The sequence below is a fragment of the Contarinia nasturtii genome, unplaced genomic scaffold (assembly GCF_009176525.2).
Source record: "Contarinia nasturtii isolate CC-2019 unplaced genomic scaffold, AAFC_CNas_1.1 Cnas_scaffold_4157, whole genome shotgun sequence".
Classification (NCBI taxonomy): Eukaryota; Metazoa; Arthropoda; class Insecta; order Diptera; family Cecidomyiidae; genus Contarinia; species Contarinia nasturtii.
Window position 1 is genome coordinate 23,362 of NW_022201453.1, and position 16,490 is coordinate 39,851.

Consider the following 16,490-nt stretch of genomic DNA (forward strand, 5'->3'; position numbering starts at 1 on the left):
TGTTTTTGTTCTCAGTCTTTCATATATTCTGAAAGTGTACGTCTAACGCATACGAAACGGATGCACGATAAATATTCCCCTTTCACTTCGTATGTTCGCTGGTATAGTGTGTAACCGTTGTAATGGCAATAGCGTCAACGGCAGCACATACGAAGCGAAAGGGGAATATGTATCGTGCATCCGTTTCGTATGCGTTAGCCGCACGAGCTCAGCATTTCTCAGCTCTCAGCTATATGCTGAGCAGCAGCAAATCATGATACTCTGTAGCAAAGTGCTGGAGTTGATCAAGAGATCAGGTTGCAGCGAAGCAATGTACGAGAATTCACATAAAAATCCCAATCGATATACGATCAAATCGAAAAATCAAACTGATTTTACAGTTGTCCAATCGGGAAATCATAGTCGAATGACTGTAGTCTTCCGTGTCGGTGGGCGAGATGGTGATGAGGCTTTGAAAGCGGAATTTTCGAAAGAAGCTCAAGAAATTGGGATGCTTCAACTCAAAGGACATCGATCGGTTGGTGGTATTCGTGCATCTCTTTATAATGCTGTCACCCTTGAAGACACCGAAACACTCGTAAAGCACATGGACGCATTTTTGACCAAATATAATAAATAAATAAATGCAACCATAGAAGACAACGAGGGTTCCTGGGGTTCGGATTATTATTTTTTTCGGTTTTGATTCTGACTTCTGAACACCAAAACATTTTGGATCATTTGCTACTGTGTCGTTTTCAATATGGTCGATTTGTTTCGATTTTCCACTTTTGTTCTTTTTTAGTTTTTGCTCGTTTTCCTAACGACTTGATTTCTTTTTTATGTGCGCATATAGACAACAGCTTCGATTTTGTTGAATAGTTTTGATGAGCATCGAGATGATTTTGGTTCGTTACATATAGACACATTCAAATAGTTAAATGGCATAATTTCTTACCTGGTTTGGTGCTTGACGTATTTTTACTTTTCCGCACACACCACTATGTAGATTAAAGTATTGTAATCATTCAATTGTAAATTGTTTGGTAAGAGAATAGAAAATAAAGAGTCTTACGGGAGTAAGACAAACTTTGTCGCACGGTGGTATTTGCGTATTTCATTAAGAAAGTTCAAAATAATATTTGTTCGAATTTTCAAGCCTTTCAAGCGGCGTAAAGTTCGAGACCAAAAAATATGTTTTAACTTTGGCAACGAAATATTCTTTAATTTAATAGCAGAAGTACCCGAGAAAATATTTTTCACACTTTCATGATGAACCCATTTGTACGATATTTGAAAGTTTTCTATTTTCTAACAAAACACTATAAAAAATATGTCTGACGTTAATTTTGCCATAAACATTATTTTTGAAGCACTTTTCATAACTAAAGTCACAACAAAGAGGTAATGTCAAATGCCTTTATAAAGTCCCTAACGCAGTTTCTTATACTCTTTTACTCACACACAAACAAAACAAAATGTCAAAAAACAGCTGTTCGACCGAACCATTCATAACCAACTTCATGCTACTAGTAGATTCGGAATGAAAATAATGTTTGAAAATTCTATGATATTTCGAAAAATGAACTAATTATTTTGGAATTTTTTAATCTGTTTAGAATAAAATAAATTTTTAAACATTTTTTGTACTAGCAATATTTTAATAAACATTCACTTATTATTTAATTTTCACAATTTCCATCAATTCACAAAATTTAATTCATAGCACTAGCATGAAGTTGGTTATATGAAGCCCGGTAATATGATGACTATTGTCCGTTCCCAAATCTACGACAATGCCATCTCTTATTCCCCATCTGTTGCGAATTTTTTAACCAACCAATTGATTGGTTCAAATTAAATAGTTTAATATACATTCAAAAAGGTTTCAAGTCTAGTCCCGACTATTTGAAAAATCCTATTAAAACAAAACATGAAACAATTTTTTTGAATTCATTTTTTTAATTGTCGTCGATTTTATGGAGTAAAACATATAGAAACAATATATACAGACAAACATCACACTTTATAACAGAAGAACGAAACATGCTGTGTATGAAAATACTAATACATGTGCGCATGCTCAGCTTCGTTTCTGTGATGACCAATTTAAGCGTACATGTGATGCTTGTGTATGTATTGTTTCTTTAATCTCTACAGTGTACTGTCAATTTCGCTCTTTCAAATCGATGGCAATTAATAATAAAATGAATTTTGTATCAACAAATGATTTTTAATATGGTTTCAATGATTTAAATAAGGATTTTTTTCAAAAAAAATGTGGGATTAAAATTAAATACTTTTATTTTATTTTAAATTAAAGTGAACATTTTTTCACAGAAATAGCTACTGCTGTGTAACCAAAGATGGCGTTTTCGGTTTAGATGCCACTGACGTTTACATATAAATATGTCAACGCAATCCCCGGTTAGTTATATGTCAACCTTTATTCATTCGTATAAAAACATATTATGTTCACGCACACATAAATGTTGGGGAGTTTTGACAATTCCTCTTTGGATTTTTGTATGGGAGCCATGTCTGTATGCTACCTTAATGGTGTGAAACTTTGCACGGGTTGTTTTTTCACAAAAAAATAACATTCGGAGGGTTTGGAGAAATGTCAACCAAAATTAAGAGTACCTCCCATACAAAATATTCGTTTTTGAGCCAAAAACTGAAAATGTTGTATGGGAGGTACCCCCAATTTTGATTGAAATCTCTTCAAACTTTCAGAATGTTATTTTTTTATGTAAAAAATAGTCTGTGCAAATTTTCACGTCATTGAGGTAGCATACAGGCATGGCTCCCATACAAAAATTCAATTCTTTTGTGATTTTTTCAAGGAAACTGTATCAAAAATCTCGTGCCAAAAAACCCCCCAATACATATTTTCGAGTGTTTAAGTCTACATAAAGTATGACTTTTGGACGAAAATTGGACTCTTTTCCATAGGTATCACTCCAGGCATGAAATTCGTTTCCATCAACCAAAGTCGCTCAAAAGCTAATGATTTCTATTCCCTGGGCCCCATAATCATCCCGTGAAGTCAGATTTTAAATAACTTTTTTGGGGGTTGATATAATCGATGGACAAATTTTGCGTACAGAGGACAACGTATGACGTACGACGTACAACGTACAACATGGAACAGACCCACAACAACCATGCTCAAAACGGCCTGATTCGGGTTCTCTGACCTCAGAAACTTCCAGAAAACATGTTTTTGAGGTTTCGTAAATTTTGACCCATTGCAATACTTTCTCCTTACACACTAGGTGTGTGCGGAAAAGTAAAAATCTATACAAAAGATGCTATTATTTGAATGTTAATGTTTATTTGATTGTGTGATACATAACAATATACAAATATATTCTTCAAATCACATTTATGACATTTTCAAAAATATGTCCTTCAAATTATCAGTTGTTGTAATTGCGAATCACGTCATGTATCTCATGATTTCGCGCAATGAATACAATAGTTCTGCTTGGTTTCGGGCTTCGAGTATCATTAAATTTATGTGAACCTGCAAAAAAAAAAGAAATGTGAAAAAAATCCGAACTTAATTTGACAAATTTATCCGTTTATAACCGTTTGACTCATTCATTTGAAAAATGCAAGCATCTCATTCATTGATTTTGTATATGGAAGCGACAAGCAGGAGTTTGAAGGACTCCATGTGAGCTTAGGTGCGGCGAGGAGTGTTTGCGCGTCCTCTCTGTCATCCCATGAGTCTATCTCACTCATATAAATAACTTTTTGACAAGGAGTTTGAAAAGTACTCTTTTACAAATTGAGATTTTTTTAACAGGTCTTGAAGTGAAAACCTTTTTTTTTGTCATCAATTATCTGACACCAAGCTACCTCCCAAAAATGTAAACTGTCAAACTTTTCTGAATTGCCAACATCAAAAGCAATGCTCATATAAAATCAATGAACGAACATTATCATATGAACACTTGACTGAATTTTCAGTCAACCGCTGTCAACATCAGCACCGAGTGAAACTCTAGAATTAATGTATTGCAATGAACGAACACCTGTATATGGTTGTGCATTTAACATACCTTTTCACTGTGTTTCAATTCCGTTAAAATACTGTCGTAATCTTTCTTGGTGATGCGCTCCGGAAAACAGCATGCAGTCTTGATGAATATTTTCAATGACCGCTCTAACAGCTGCAATTCAAAAATCAAATTAGTAAAACGAATAAAACCCGAGCAAAATTGGTCATTTAAAAAAAAATAAAAGCTCACTTGATTCACTTCACCATAATCGTAGTCATCGTGTCTAATGCCATAGATGCATTGAATATAATTCCAAATGGCACGACGAAATTTCGATGTATCGACATTGGTTTTATCGGCCATTGTAAAATACGTTAAATTGTATGCAGATCGAAATTTCAAATCCAATAAATCGCCAACATCGTTGTATAGACGATTTACTAATGAAAAACCGTGATCATCCCATGAATAATCTTGAAGAAAAGAGATAAAAATCATTAAATATTCCGGCAAAGTGTTGCTTTTTCAAGTTGTTTGCATACCTTGTACGCGGAATGTGCCCGGCACATTTTCGACGCCACGTCGTGTAAACTCTTGATATGTAAACAATGGATCATCGATGAAATGATTGATATTTTCGGGTATCTCGATAATTAACTCTTTTATGGTATCAGGTAATTCGTGTGCCTGCAATGATAACATGGAAATTTTTGAAGACAAATTCGATTTTCAAAAGGAAAAGAGGCGAGAGTACCTGTATTTCGACCGTTTTAAAGCGATCGTTTAATTCAGTTTCACTGCATTCATCCTGCTTCAGAGACAATGAACGCATGCGCTGCATCAAAGCATCAACACTAACCTCTTGTCTACGTTGACCTGAAATAAACGAAAATGAAGAAAAATTCAAAACAATATTTAAAAATCTGACAAAATATTGTATTTTCTAGAAAAAATTGCATACCAATTAAACTGGAACGAAATCGATTTGGCGGTGATGAGATGTCGCTTGGTTTTTGCACATTTTTACTGTATTTTTGATTAGATGTTGGATCCAATTCTTGTGTTAAACCGCATGAAAACACAAACGATGACAATGAATGAAAATGGGATAGCAACACAATTGCATGCACTAATTCGGATAATGACCAATTGTTCGGTCCTTTGGTCAAGCGCTGTTGGCACACAAAAATAAATTGAATTATTACATCCACAATCAATTTTGAATTTTCCACAAAAACAGTGTCACTCACCTCGATGTGTTCCTTAGTCAGCAGCCATGGCCGGTGTGCAAGTATTTTGTTTATATTATAAATGGCACGCAGTTTTGGTGGTATAAAATCTAAACCGTTCAACCAGTTCGGATCCCCATTCTGATCGAGAAACTCTTTCTTATGCAAATTCACCAAATAAACGCATTGATGACGTGCAGCAGCCTAGAGTGAAAAAAAAATCAGGCGGGTGAATGTTTTGCATTTAGCCGCAATTTAATCGCATTCAAAAACTTACTATGATTGCGAGGTAGTGTCGATATTCATTCGGTAATGGTCCATCAGCGTACATAATAAATGTTTGAATCTTCAAAAAGTGCTCCAAATAACTTGGATGATAGGCGATGACTTGAAAGTAAAATTCAGATGACGATTAAAAAATTTTGAATTTTTCATTCATTTTTAGGATAAACAATATTGAATCTATTTTAACGATTCAAAGTTGATACATACCTTGTGTAACATGGTCCAATTCAATTTGATCCATAAAATACTGCTTAAGACCGTACTGTGTGGAAAAAAGAAAAGAAAACTATGAATTTAGTGAAAAAATTAAAGAGCAGGAAGACGAACTTTTCCGCAATGTGATACGTGCGCATTTATGTTGATCACTTTCATCTGAAAATAGAATGGAATTTCCATATTTTTTCACCGAAAGTGAATTTACACAATCTCAAAAATGTTTTTTTTATGTAGATTTGTATCTAAAGGGCACATTCGGAAATTTGCAAAAACTTTCCAAAACAAATTCTTTTTGAAGAATTGAATGAAATATAGAAAGAATCAGCGGCGTTCCTAGAGGTCAGCTTTAGGGGGGGTTTTATTTTTTTTTTCGTCAAAAGCCCTAGCAAATCGAAAGAAAATTATATCCGAAAGGCTATTCTATCTAGTGTAAACCTCCATTTCATTTTTGAGAAAATTGAGAAGCAAAAAATGACCCCCAACTCACATTCAAACTTCAGCCCAATAAAAACTATAAAATTCGAAGAAAAAATAAAATGTCTTACATCCGTAAGATGAACTTTTCCGCACTGTGATCCACAACATGCATTTATTACAAATCCTTTACTCAAAAAATTCACGAGAAAACTGGATCTGACATTAGTTTTACGATAAAAATAATTTTTGATGCACTTTTCATACAAAAACTACTAAAAATGGGAATTTTTGTATTGGAGCCATGCCTATATGATATCGTAATCATCTGAAAATTTCGTCACTAACGTCATATTCGGTTTTCTCGTACCCAAAAACCCCCCAATACATATTTTTGAGTGTTTAAGTATACATTAAATATCACTTTTGGAAGAAAAATTGAATTTTTCCCATGGATGGCCATGGGCATCATACCAGACATGACACTTCACTCTATCAACCAAAGTCGCTCAAAATCATGGTTTCTTTTCCTCGACACCCCCAATCATCCTGTGAAGTCAGATTTTGAATTACTTTTCTTGTTTGAAAGTTATCGTGTTAACAAATTTTTGCGTACAGCGTACAGGGTACACAGAAACAAGTATTCGAGTACGCTTACTCGCACTTGCGGTGTTAGTAGAGGTTTTACCCCTCAAAATGAGTTACTCACTCTATTTAACTCTATTTTTAGTGCTAGTTTCATCGAAGTAAACGCATCACAGTGAAAAAAGAGATACATGTGTAGTACATCTGTACGTTGCCGCATGCGGTCAACGAGTTATGTTTCGTTGCGTGCATATGAGTCTGTGTATACGCTAACGAATATGATTTATGCTGAGTGTATCGTCACATACGTTCGATGAAACTAACACCAAAAATAGAGTAAAATAAAGCACGTAACTCATTTTGAGGGGTAAAGTCTCTACTAACACCGTAAGTGCGAGTAAACGTTCTCGAATACTTGTTTGTGTGCACAAGGTACCACGCACATACATTAGGACATCGAAAAAATGCTAGATTTGTGTTCCCTGGCCCCAAAGACACCCAGAAAACACATTTTTGATTGAAGACTATTAATAATGGCAAGACGGCCAAAAATAGTTATTTTTTAAATGATGAAGTGCATTAAAATTCTTGGTTCCAGTATTATATAGTATATCTAATAAAAACAAATTATTCGCTCCTTCAAAAAAATGAGTGAATGACTGATTGTGGCCAAGGCCTACTGTAATAGATAGTTATATGTTTTACTGAACTATTTGACTTAAAGTTTTGAAGAATTGAATATTAATGGATATTTAATATTACTTCAATTCTCACCCTTTCACATATCATATAGTTTTTGTGGTAACAAGATATTATCAAGATAATTCCAACAGTTGAGCAAACTTGATAAGCAATATATTTATTTGGCTTGTAGATAAATGTTGGGTATAAAGAGTGTTTAAAATAATTTAAATTTTAAGTTATATTTATTTCAATCATGGAGTAACAAAGAAATAAAATACTGGAAATAAGGTAGTAGAGCAAGAAAGGTTTGCGAGCGAAGCGAGCTGAATTTTTTTTCTGTATTTTTGAATTCCTAATAATCGATTTATCTAGTGTACGCTGATTCTCAATGGGGGGAGAGGAGGGCGTTGTCCCCAAACCCCCCCGTAGGTACGCCACTGGAAAGAATATAGTATTTTATTTTGTGCCAAAAATTGGACATTTTCATATTATATGAACTGAAGGAAAACTTACCTCAAAAAAGAAAAATGTAAAAATGTTTTACTACTTTTTCCGGCGTCTCGCAATTGGAGTTCATTCAATTCCTTTTTCTTCTGTTAGCTTTACTCCTTTCGTCGATGTTTGTTCACAGTTTCTTTCACAATCAATATAATTTCATAATATTTGGAACTTATAAAACAAAAAAATTTGGAACTTATAATATTACGAATTAGGATCACACAAATTGATATTTTTTCAAGAGACACAAGTTAAGTTGTAGCACGTGTGTTCAACGCGAGATACGATATTAAACTACAGTTCTAATTACATTGTCTCTGGAAGAACAAGAGAATTTTCTCAGCATGGAATTAGTCACAGCCTACATTTGATCGCCAACTTCAGACCTATGTCAATGATCGAAATTGAACCGAAACTAGACTGAAACTCATTTGGAATTTGCAAATAGCACTACATCAGCAACTTCAGAGCTATTTCATTAGGTAAATGTATTGAAATGTAAAAATGATGAACGAGTTGATTTTCTCTGTAGAGAAAAGATTGCCGAATTTCGTAATTGAAATGTTTATTTTTGATTTGCATCCAAAGTAATAGTTTTAATGAGATAAAGAGGTAAAAAAATGCAAAAAAACATATTTAGAAACTTTTCGGTTAAATGTGAAAAGCATGTGTCATAAAATGGCAAATGATAATTAGTAGATGAATAGTGTTGACTAATTTCCTTCAAATCACATTTATGACATTTTCCAAAATAAGTTCTTCGACTTGTTAGCTGTTGACTAAAAATCGTTAATCAATTCTTGAAAATCGGTGACATAAAATGTGGCATGCTCTCGTACTTCTTCTCTTATCACGTTGCCCCCATACCCAATGAAATTGTTGGCCGGCGGTGATGCTTCAAGGTCGGTGGCTCCATCACCAATCATGGTCACATTAACATTTCCTGCTTGTTCCGACGATTTAAGAATTATGTGGATGGCTTCACTTTTGCCGCCAGTTCGCGATGTTGGCTGATTCACATCAAATCCAGCATATTCACCTGAAATTAAAGAAAATTTGGTTAAAAGGACAATAAGAATAATAAATTGCATGAAAAGATTGGCGAATGCAGTAACACTTACCATCGAAATGAAAATACAGTTTATTGGCAAATATGTGATCGAATGGGATGCCTAGCGTTTCGGCAACTGGTTCGATTAAACAATCGAATCCGCCAGAAATCAGGTACACCGTTTTGTTTGCATCAAGTAACCGGCTAACCAGGTCTTTGATGCCCGGCGATAATGTGCTTGGTCGTGATTGAAGGAAATCCCGAATTTGTTGCTGTGTCGGTTTTATTATATTTAAGCGTAGCCGAAGCGCCTCTTGGAATGTCATCGATCCTTTCATCGCTTCTTTTGTGAGTCGAGCTACCTCTTCACCTTTGCCGCAAAATTTGGCCAATTCATCAATGCCCTCTTCACGAATCACCGTCGAATCAACATCAAAGCATACTATTTGCGAATTTTTTATGATTTGGGACGCTTTGAATGCATTTTTCGATTTATCTGAAAGAAAAAAGATTACAGAAGATGCAAATGAGATAAACAAAGCAATATTTATACACGAAAATATTTTTGTAAATTATTTTTGCATAACAAATACCAAAACCAATCACACTTACTCATTGGTATGCTTTTTGCCATTTTTAAATACTTTTTTTTATTAAAGAAACTTTTTTAGAAGAGAAATAGCAGACGCTGTCATCGCCAACAAAGTTACACAAGAAATGAACCACCTTTCTAAACCAAAACACTCCTTATAATATCGAATATTTTTCCGGTAATCCGAATAATTTCTTTTAAGTGCATTTGACATATTTTATGTAAACAGGTGTTCATCTTTTAATATTTGACTTTACGATTTACGAAATTTCTCTTTGATCACTTCAGAGCTATGTCATTATTCGAAATTGAACCGAAACTAAACTGAAACTCATTAAGCAGATGAGACAAATTGGTGCCAGTCTTGATGACAGAACAGAATTATTTTTGTGCTGTACTTATTTGCAAGCAGTATAACATCAGCAGCCAAAGTGTAAGCATTAAAATCTTTCAAAGTCATCAGACATTTTTGATATAATTTTGTGTGTTCTCACCAAAACCAAAATAGTTTTGTGAATTTCAAGACGTAAATTATTTGATAAATAATGGTAAGTCGCTAAAAATCCAAAAAAATTAATTTGAAAAAATCGTTAAGGAATTTTACTTGTTGTGTGATTTGTCCAGTGCGTGTGGAATCACTTGAAATCAATAGCAATCAAAATATTATTATTTTTGTGTCCGATATGTTTTTTTCTCACACAAACAAATTTTTGTTTCTCTCTTTCTCACACACATACAGAACAAGTCAAAGGTGCAACGTAATACGTTGAAGAGGTTCATGGCCCTTACTCAGACGAGTGAAAAGACGGCCACTTTGATTCTACAAAATAACAATTGGATGTTGGATCAGGCCAGCGATAATTATTTTACAAATCCCGAAAGATACAGTCGTTATTTGGAAGAAACGAAAATCGGACAGCTATTTCGACGGTACGAAGATCCGCATGATCCGACAAAAACCTCAACCGATGGTGTATGCCGATTTTTGGAAGATTTACAACTCGATCCAACATCGAAATTAGTTTTAATCTTTGCATGGAAATGTCGCGCCGAAAACCAATGTGAATTCACAAAAAAGGAATTTATCACCGGTTTTGTCGAATTGGACGTTGATTGTATAGATCGTTTAAGATCAAAACTACTAGCAGTGGAAAATGAATTACACCTTCCAACTAAATTCAAGGAATTCTATAATTTCACATTCAATTATGCAAAAGACGACGCACAAAAAGGCATCGATCTGGAAACGGCCATCGCATACTGGAACATTTTGCTCAGAGGTAATTTTCCAACGCATCGTCCAAAGTTCATATGGAATTTTCCATGTTTTTAAACATTTTTTTACTGAGTTTGTCTCTTATTTTTCACTAATTTCAGGTCAATTTAAATTTCTTGATCAATGGTGCGAATTCTTAACGGTAAGTTGATCACACATATTTTCTACCTGATTCCATCATCCTCTTCACTCTTTCTTCAACCCTTTTCTAATTACTTTTTTCGTCTTCTTTCTATTCCTATCATTTTCTATTGTAGAAGAATTACAATCGCCCGATCCAAAAGGACGTGTGGTATTTGCTGTTAGATTTTATAACCGAGATCGATGACAACATGTCTAATTATGACTCTGAAGCTGCGTGGCCGGTGTTGATCGACGACTTTGTCGAATGGTTTCGCACAAATTAGTAATTTGAAATTACCACTGACAATCGGTGATGAACACATCGACAAACAGAAGCAACGAAAAAGAACACATCAACTCCGATTAATCCATCCATGGTTATTGCAATAACTCTATTTTTAACTTGAAAAAAATATTACCGAAAACAAATGCATTTCTATTTGATGTCAACCTTTATGTTATCTTTCGTTAGTACCAGTTAAAATGTGTTTCACGAACACTTTCGTTATCATTAGTTACAGTCGAATTTCAATAAAGAAAATATTTAAAAATCTTTTAATGTTTTGAATTTAAAAGAATAAAAGATATAAAATCCAAACCGAATTTCAAATATGTAGAAAAGCATAGATGATGACGTAAAAATTTTTAGGGGGGAGGGGGGCTTATGGCAAAATCCTGTAGGGGGTTCCTGGAAAAATCCATGGGGGTTCCCTGACGATGTCAACAATTTGTACGAAATGAGGATAAAATCGTTATTTTTTTTTTGGAAGTCACTTTTTTGGCGAAAGTCCCTAGCAAATCGAAAGAATTTTCTCGGCCAAAAAAAGTGAAGAGCAAAAAAAAAGGTCCTCATTTCCAAAATTGTTGAGGGTTCCTTAAAATATTTTAGGGGGGTCATCCGATCCCTAGGAACCCTCGTCATCACCTATGGTAAAAAAGAGTTACGAGGAAACCATATAAGACGTTAGTTAGAAGAACCTTTTAATGCGGCCATCAAATTGTAGATTTGCAATTTAATGCTGGTCACAAGCCCAGATAAACGCAGAGTGGAAGGTTATCAAATTAAAAAATATATAAAAATAGAAAATTCCATTGATTGATTTAATACATTGACAATTGTTATCTTTTAACCTTACACTCTGCGTTAATCAAAACTAACTCTATTCTATAAATAAATCCTTTCTTATTGCAATGTTGAGAGAATCTTTGCTATCATCATAGTGATATTCTGTACATAGTAAAATGAATCAATATTCTTTAAGTAACTAGGCCAACCAAAGTTACATTCTTTTTTGCTGCTGTCTACGCTGGCGGTCACTTTAGGTGCAATATGTGAGGTGCGCCACTTACAAATGCTCCTTAATCTACAAAGATTGAATATAAAACATAATTTTAGCGAATTGGACAAGTTGTTTGAATTTATTATTACTTTCTTAGATTATATACATTTTAACCAGAGCATGTCATAAGGCATACGTACCATATGTATTAAACGGTTTTCGATCGTACGAGATGTGATACACAGTGCTGCGAACGCTTTGTATCGTGTGTATATGTGTAAATATATCGGTCGAACCGATTAACAATGAAAATAACTACATAATAAAATATCAACCTCATTATGAAACTTACAATTCCTTCAATCGTCCAACTGCGATGGAAAAAAAGCCTCATAATTTGCCGCAAAACCACGATGTTCTGTGTGACTTGTGACATAATTGACGATCATGCGATTTCCAGTTGATACAATAATATCATTTGAAAATTTAGTACCACAGAAACGACCCAACAACGGTGACGTATACCAATAACCGTCATAAACTTGTAAAAAGTCAATGTTACAGTCAGTCGATTCGAATATACTTAAATCATTTATTTTAAGTCGAATCCGTTGTCCATCCTTGACTGTGATGCACCATTCACATAATCGATAATGATATGTGCGATTTGTTGGCCGCACTCAGGGCACTTGTATCACTTATTTGTTTTTCGGATGTCAGTTGTACTCAATTGTACATTTCTACCAAGTTTCGGCACAATGCCATTCTTTCCTTTCTTTGGCAGGACGGTAAATAAGTCAGCTGATTTTAAATTTTTACCTTGGTATGAAACGTGCCCCATAGTCCGAATAATATTTTCCAAAAACCAATACTTCGAACCAGCAACTTGGTTATAATGCATGATCGAGTCAAAATCGTATGGTTCACCAAGTGTCAATACCGCTTTGGGTGACAATTTTCGAAAATTTTCTTTGAAATCTAAAACATTTTTAAAATTGTCTTTTTTTATTTCAATGTACTCATCACGATCGGGCCGGTTATGTTCATGATCAAATCCAATTACATGTCCCAATTCATGAATAATACCGGCTTCGGAGCAATAGATCCCCCCAATAAATACACCTTGACCACCACCTTGCTTGCCAACAAACGAACAGCCTTTATATAACAGCCATTGTTCTCATTAGCATAATCATCACTAATCACATAATCATCTAATGAGTCATTAGTCAAATTTAAATCTGAATAAGTAATCTATATAGAAGCGAATGTATCTATGTTTGTCCGGGGTTGGTATCCAGTCCAGAGCTGTCCACGAACACCTAAGAACGAACCGTTCATTCGTAGCGTTTTTTAATTCACATTTTGTTCGTTCGTTCGTAGAAAATCAAATTTTCGGATTGTTCGTACAAACAACAAATACGTTATAAAAAGTACGTATATATTGCAGTACTAAAGGGAAATAGGAAAAACATTAAATCGATTTTTCTTGCTTTTCCGATGGAAAATCGTGAAAAATAAGCAAAAAGGTTGAATCCCGTCTTACGTCCATGAGTTCCAAGGATGAATTCTAAGGATGCCTGTATTTCCATAAAAAATTCATTTTTTGTGTAATTGTATGTATTTTTATTCGTAATTCCATGAAAATTCGAGTAACCGTCCAATCAAAAAAAAAAAACAAATCTGCATCAAAGCATCAACACTAACCTCTTTTCTACTTTGAACTGAAATAAACGAAAATGAAGGAAATGTCCAAAGAATTTTTGAAAATATCAGAGTTTGCGAAATGTCTGAATCTATATTTCCAATAGAATTTTACGGTGGGCGCTGGTATCGAAGATTTTTTGTTGAAGATTCAACGAATACGACATCTATTAAAATACAGTGTGACATTCTATATTTATAGACACACAAAAAAGTTCGTCTAAGTAGATTAAGATTATTTCAATAGATGGCGCTATGTTCCGACGAACACTGTGTTGTAAGTCATTTGTAAATTTACACTGAATTTTCGTAGTAAATTTACAAAATGTGTCAAAATGAAAGTCACAATATCATTTTGTAAAAATACTACGAAAAGTCAGGGTAAATTTACAAATGATGAATATATCAGTTTAAATACAACTTTTTCACAATTTTTTGGTAGCATAATTCCAAATAATAATAATAATAATAATAAAATAACAGAAAAAAAACATCAAAAAAAACAAATAATGTTATTTTTTGACTTCATGCATAGCGACTTTCACTATCGAAATTTACAATTCTCATATTTCGATAGATGGCGCAATACGTATGTTTATAAACTTTTTTGTGATGTCAAACTTGATGACTTCATTTAATAAATAATTATATTTTTACATTAATAATTGCAAAATTTACGATGAAAAAATGGTTTAAAAATAAATAAATTGTTTTTAGAAAATTTAGGGGCATTAATTTTATTTTAATTTATTAAATTTATATTGCAATGAAAAACTATCAATTTTCTGTGAACGTTGGTTTTTTTTGAACGGTTTGTAAATTGAACGCTTATCTGACACATGAGATTAACAATTGACATTTGTTTGTTTATACACAAACAAGTTGAAAAACTATGTGTACTGCGTTCTATCATTAAAGGTTGTAGGAAAAATTGGTCCAATGGAACAACTAACTGTAGGTGAATTAAAAAAAAGATCCCGCGAAATCAGACAAAATGAATTTTCTATGCTATTGTTATACGGAGATTCATAGTAGATTTACAAAAACTACCAATTTTCATAATTTGTAAAATTACTATGAAATTTTGTAGTAAATTTACAAATGATGTAAATTGGACGATTTTGTAAATTCACTATAAATTTTTGAGGTAATTTTACAAATATATATTCAATATAGGTTTTTGTAAATTTACTATGAAATTTTATAGTAATATTACAAATTTTGTAAAATTACTATAGTATTTCATAGTAAATTTACAAAAACGTCATATTTTCATATTTTGTAGAATTACTATAAAATGTCATAGTACATTTACAAATTTTGTAAAATTACTATGAATATTCATAGTAAATTTACAAAACCATCCAATTTTCATCATTTGTAAATTTACTACAAAATTTCATAGTAAATTTACAAATTATGAAGATAGGACGTTTTTGTAAATTTACTATGAAATTTTATAGTAAATTTACAAAAAAGTCTTATTTTCATAATTTGTAATATTACTATAAAATTTCATAGTAAATTTACAAAACCATCCAATTTTCATCATTGTAAATCTACTACAAAATTTCATTGTAATTTTACAAAATTTGTAAATATACTATGAAGTTTTATAGTAATTCTGCAAATTATGAAAAAAGACGTTTTTGCAAATTTACTATGAAATATCATAGTACATTTACACATTTTGTAAAATTATAATGAAATTTTGTAGTAGATTTACAAAAACCTCTATTGAATATATATGTTTGTACAATTACGTCAAAAATTCATAGTAAATTTACAAAATCGTCCAATTTACATCATTTGTAAATTTACTACAACATTTCATAATAATTTTACAAATTATGAAAATTGGACGTTTTTGTAAATTTACTATGAATCTCCGTAGTAATTTTACAAACACGTAGACTTCAAATATATTTGTAAATTTACTACGAAAATTCATAGTAATTCTACAAATGATAAATATAGTAACCATTGTAGAATTTGACTTATGGCGCGTTAAACAATGCCACACATGCCATAAGTGATGTTTGACACTTGAACGTTTTTGAACGTTGTCGAGCGCGCCATCTTTTGAGAATTTTTTTCAAAAATAAACTTTTTTCGTGTGTCTACAAATATAGAATGTCACAGTGTACATAAAGATTTTTGTTACTAAAGAACACACTGACTCTGATTTTGTGTGTCCGTTTGTATTGCAAATTCTGCACTCAGTCGTCAACCGTAGCTGCTTGTACAAAATTTACAACACACACGCATACACAGAATCGGTGTCAGTACTAATACGTTTGCAATACAGCTATATAGTTCGCTAGAGCTGTGTCAAGACAGCAGTAGTAACGAAAATCTTTATTGTCTTTAATAGGTGGCGTATTGTTGAATTTTCAATAAATATTTCCATACAAAAAGTGCTTCACCAGCGCCCACCGGAATTTTATAAATAAATTCATCAAATATGTTTGTATGTATAGGTGAGCCGTATGCGAACGAAATGTGTGGACAGCGGCTACGAATTATATGTAAAAGAGGCGAACACATTGAAGTGATCGCTATTT

At 33.0% G+C, this 16,490-nt stretch overlaps 3 protein-coding genes and 1 pseudogene across 3 annotated transcripts; 2 read left to right on the top strand and 2 right to left on the bottom strand.

Annotated features, from left to right (window-relative positions):
* Positions 1-253: 253 nt before the first annotated feature.
* LOC116350487 lies at positions 254-619 on the top strand (annotated as a pseudogene).
* A 2,802-nt stretch (positions 620-3,421) lies between these two features.
* Positions 3,422-5,744, bottom strand: LOC116350490 (sestrin homolog). The gene is made up of 9 exons (XM_031782283.1): positions 5,711-5,744; positions 5,496-5,605; positions 5,240-5,422; positions 4,951-5,161; positions 4,744-4,865; positions 4,532-4,676; positions 4,239-4,462; positions 4,050-4,160; positions 3,422-3,508 (listed from the first exon to the last, which is right to left on the bottom strand). Exons 1-9 carry the CDS (start codon positions 5,742-5,744, stop codon positions 3,422-3,424), a joined length of 1,227 nt encoding a protein of 408 aa, XP_031638143.1.
* A 2,935-nt stretch (positions 5,745-8,679) lies between these two features.
* LOC116350488 (phosphoserine phosphatase-like) lies at positions 8,680-9,439 on the bottom strand (the record flags this gene model as incomplete). The annotated part of the gene is made up of 2 exons (XM_031782280.1): positions 8,680-8,939; positions 9,022-9,439. Coding segments are annotated over 2 exons (678 nt in total), but the record flags the coding sequence as incomplete, so codon positions are not given.
* Positions 9,440-9,973: 534 nt separating this feature from the next.
* On the top strand, positions 9,974-11,301 carry LOC116350489 (DCN1-like protein). Its single transcript, XM_031782282.1, has 4 exons — positions 9,974-10,091; positions 10,283-10,823; positions 10,921-10,961; positions 11,077-11,301. The coding sequence occupies exons 1-4, from the start codon at positions 10,089-10,091 to the stop codon at positions 11,224-11,226; spliced, it is 735 nt and encodes a 244-aa protein (XP_031638142.1). The 5' UTR covers positions 9,974-10,088; the 3' UTR covers positions 11,227-11,301.
* Positions 11,302-16,490: the final 5,189 nt, after the last annotated feature.

Bases quoted from the DNA above. Each gene is read 5' to 3' on its own strand.
- LOC116350490 (XM_031782283.1), bottom strand. From the start codon at position 5,744: ATGGATCAAATTGAATTGGACCATGTTACACAAG. The intron at 5,162-5,239 runs GTGAGTGACACT...GTGTGCCAACAG, and splicing joins TGACTAAGGAACACATCGAG to CGCTTGACCAAAGGACCGAA. The intron at 4,161-4,238 runs GTGAGCTTTTAT...TTTGAATTGCAG, and splicing joins ATTATGGTGAAGTGAATCAA to CTGTTAGAGCGGTCATTGAA.
- LOC116350489 (XM_031782282.1), top strand. The intron at 10,824-10,920 runs GTAATTTTCCAA...CACTAATTTCAG, and splicing joins CTGGAACATTTTGCTCAGAG to GTCAATTTAAATTTCTTGAT. The intron at 10,962-11,076 runs GTAAGTTGATCA...TTTCTATTGTAG, and splicing joins AATGGTGCGAATTCTTAACG to AAGAATTACAATCGCCCGAT.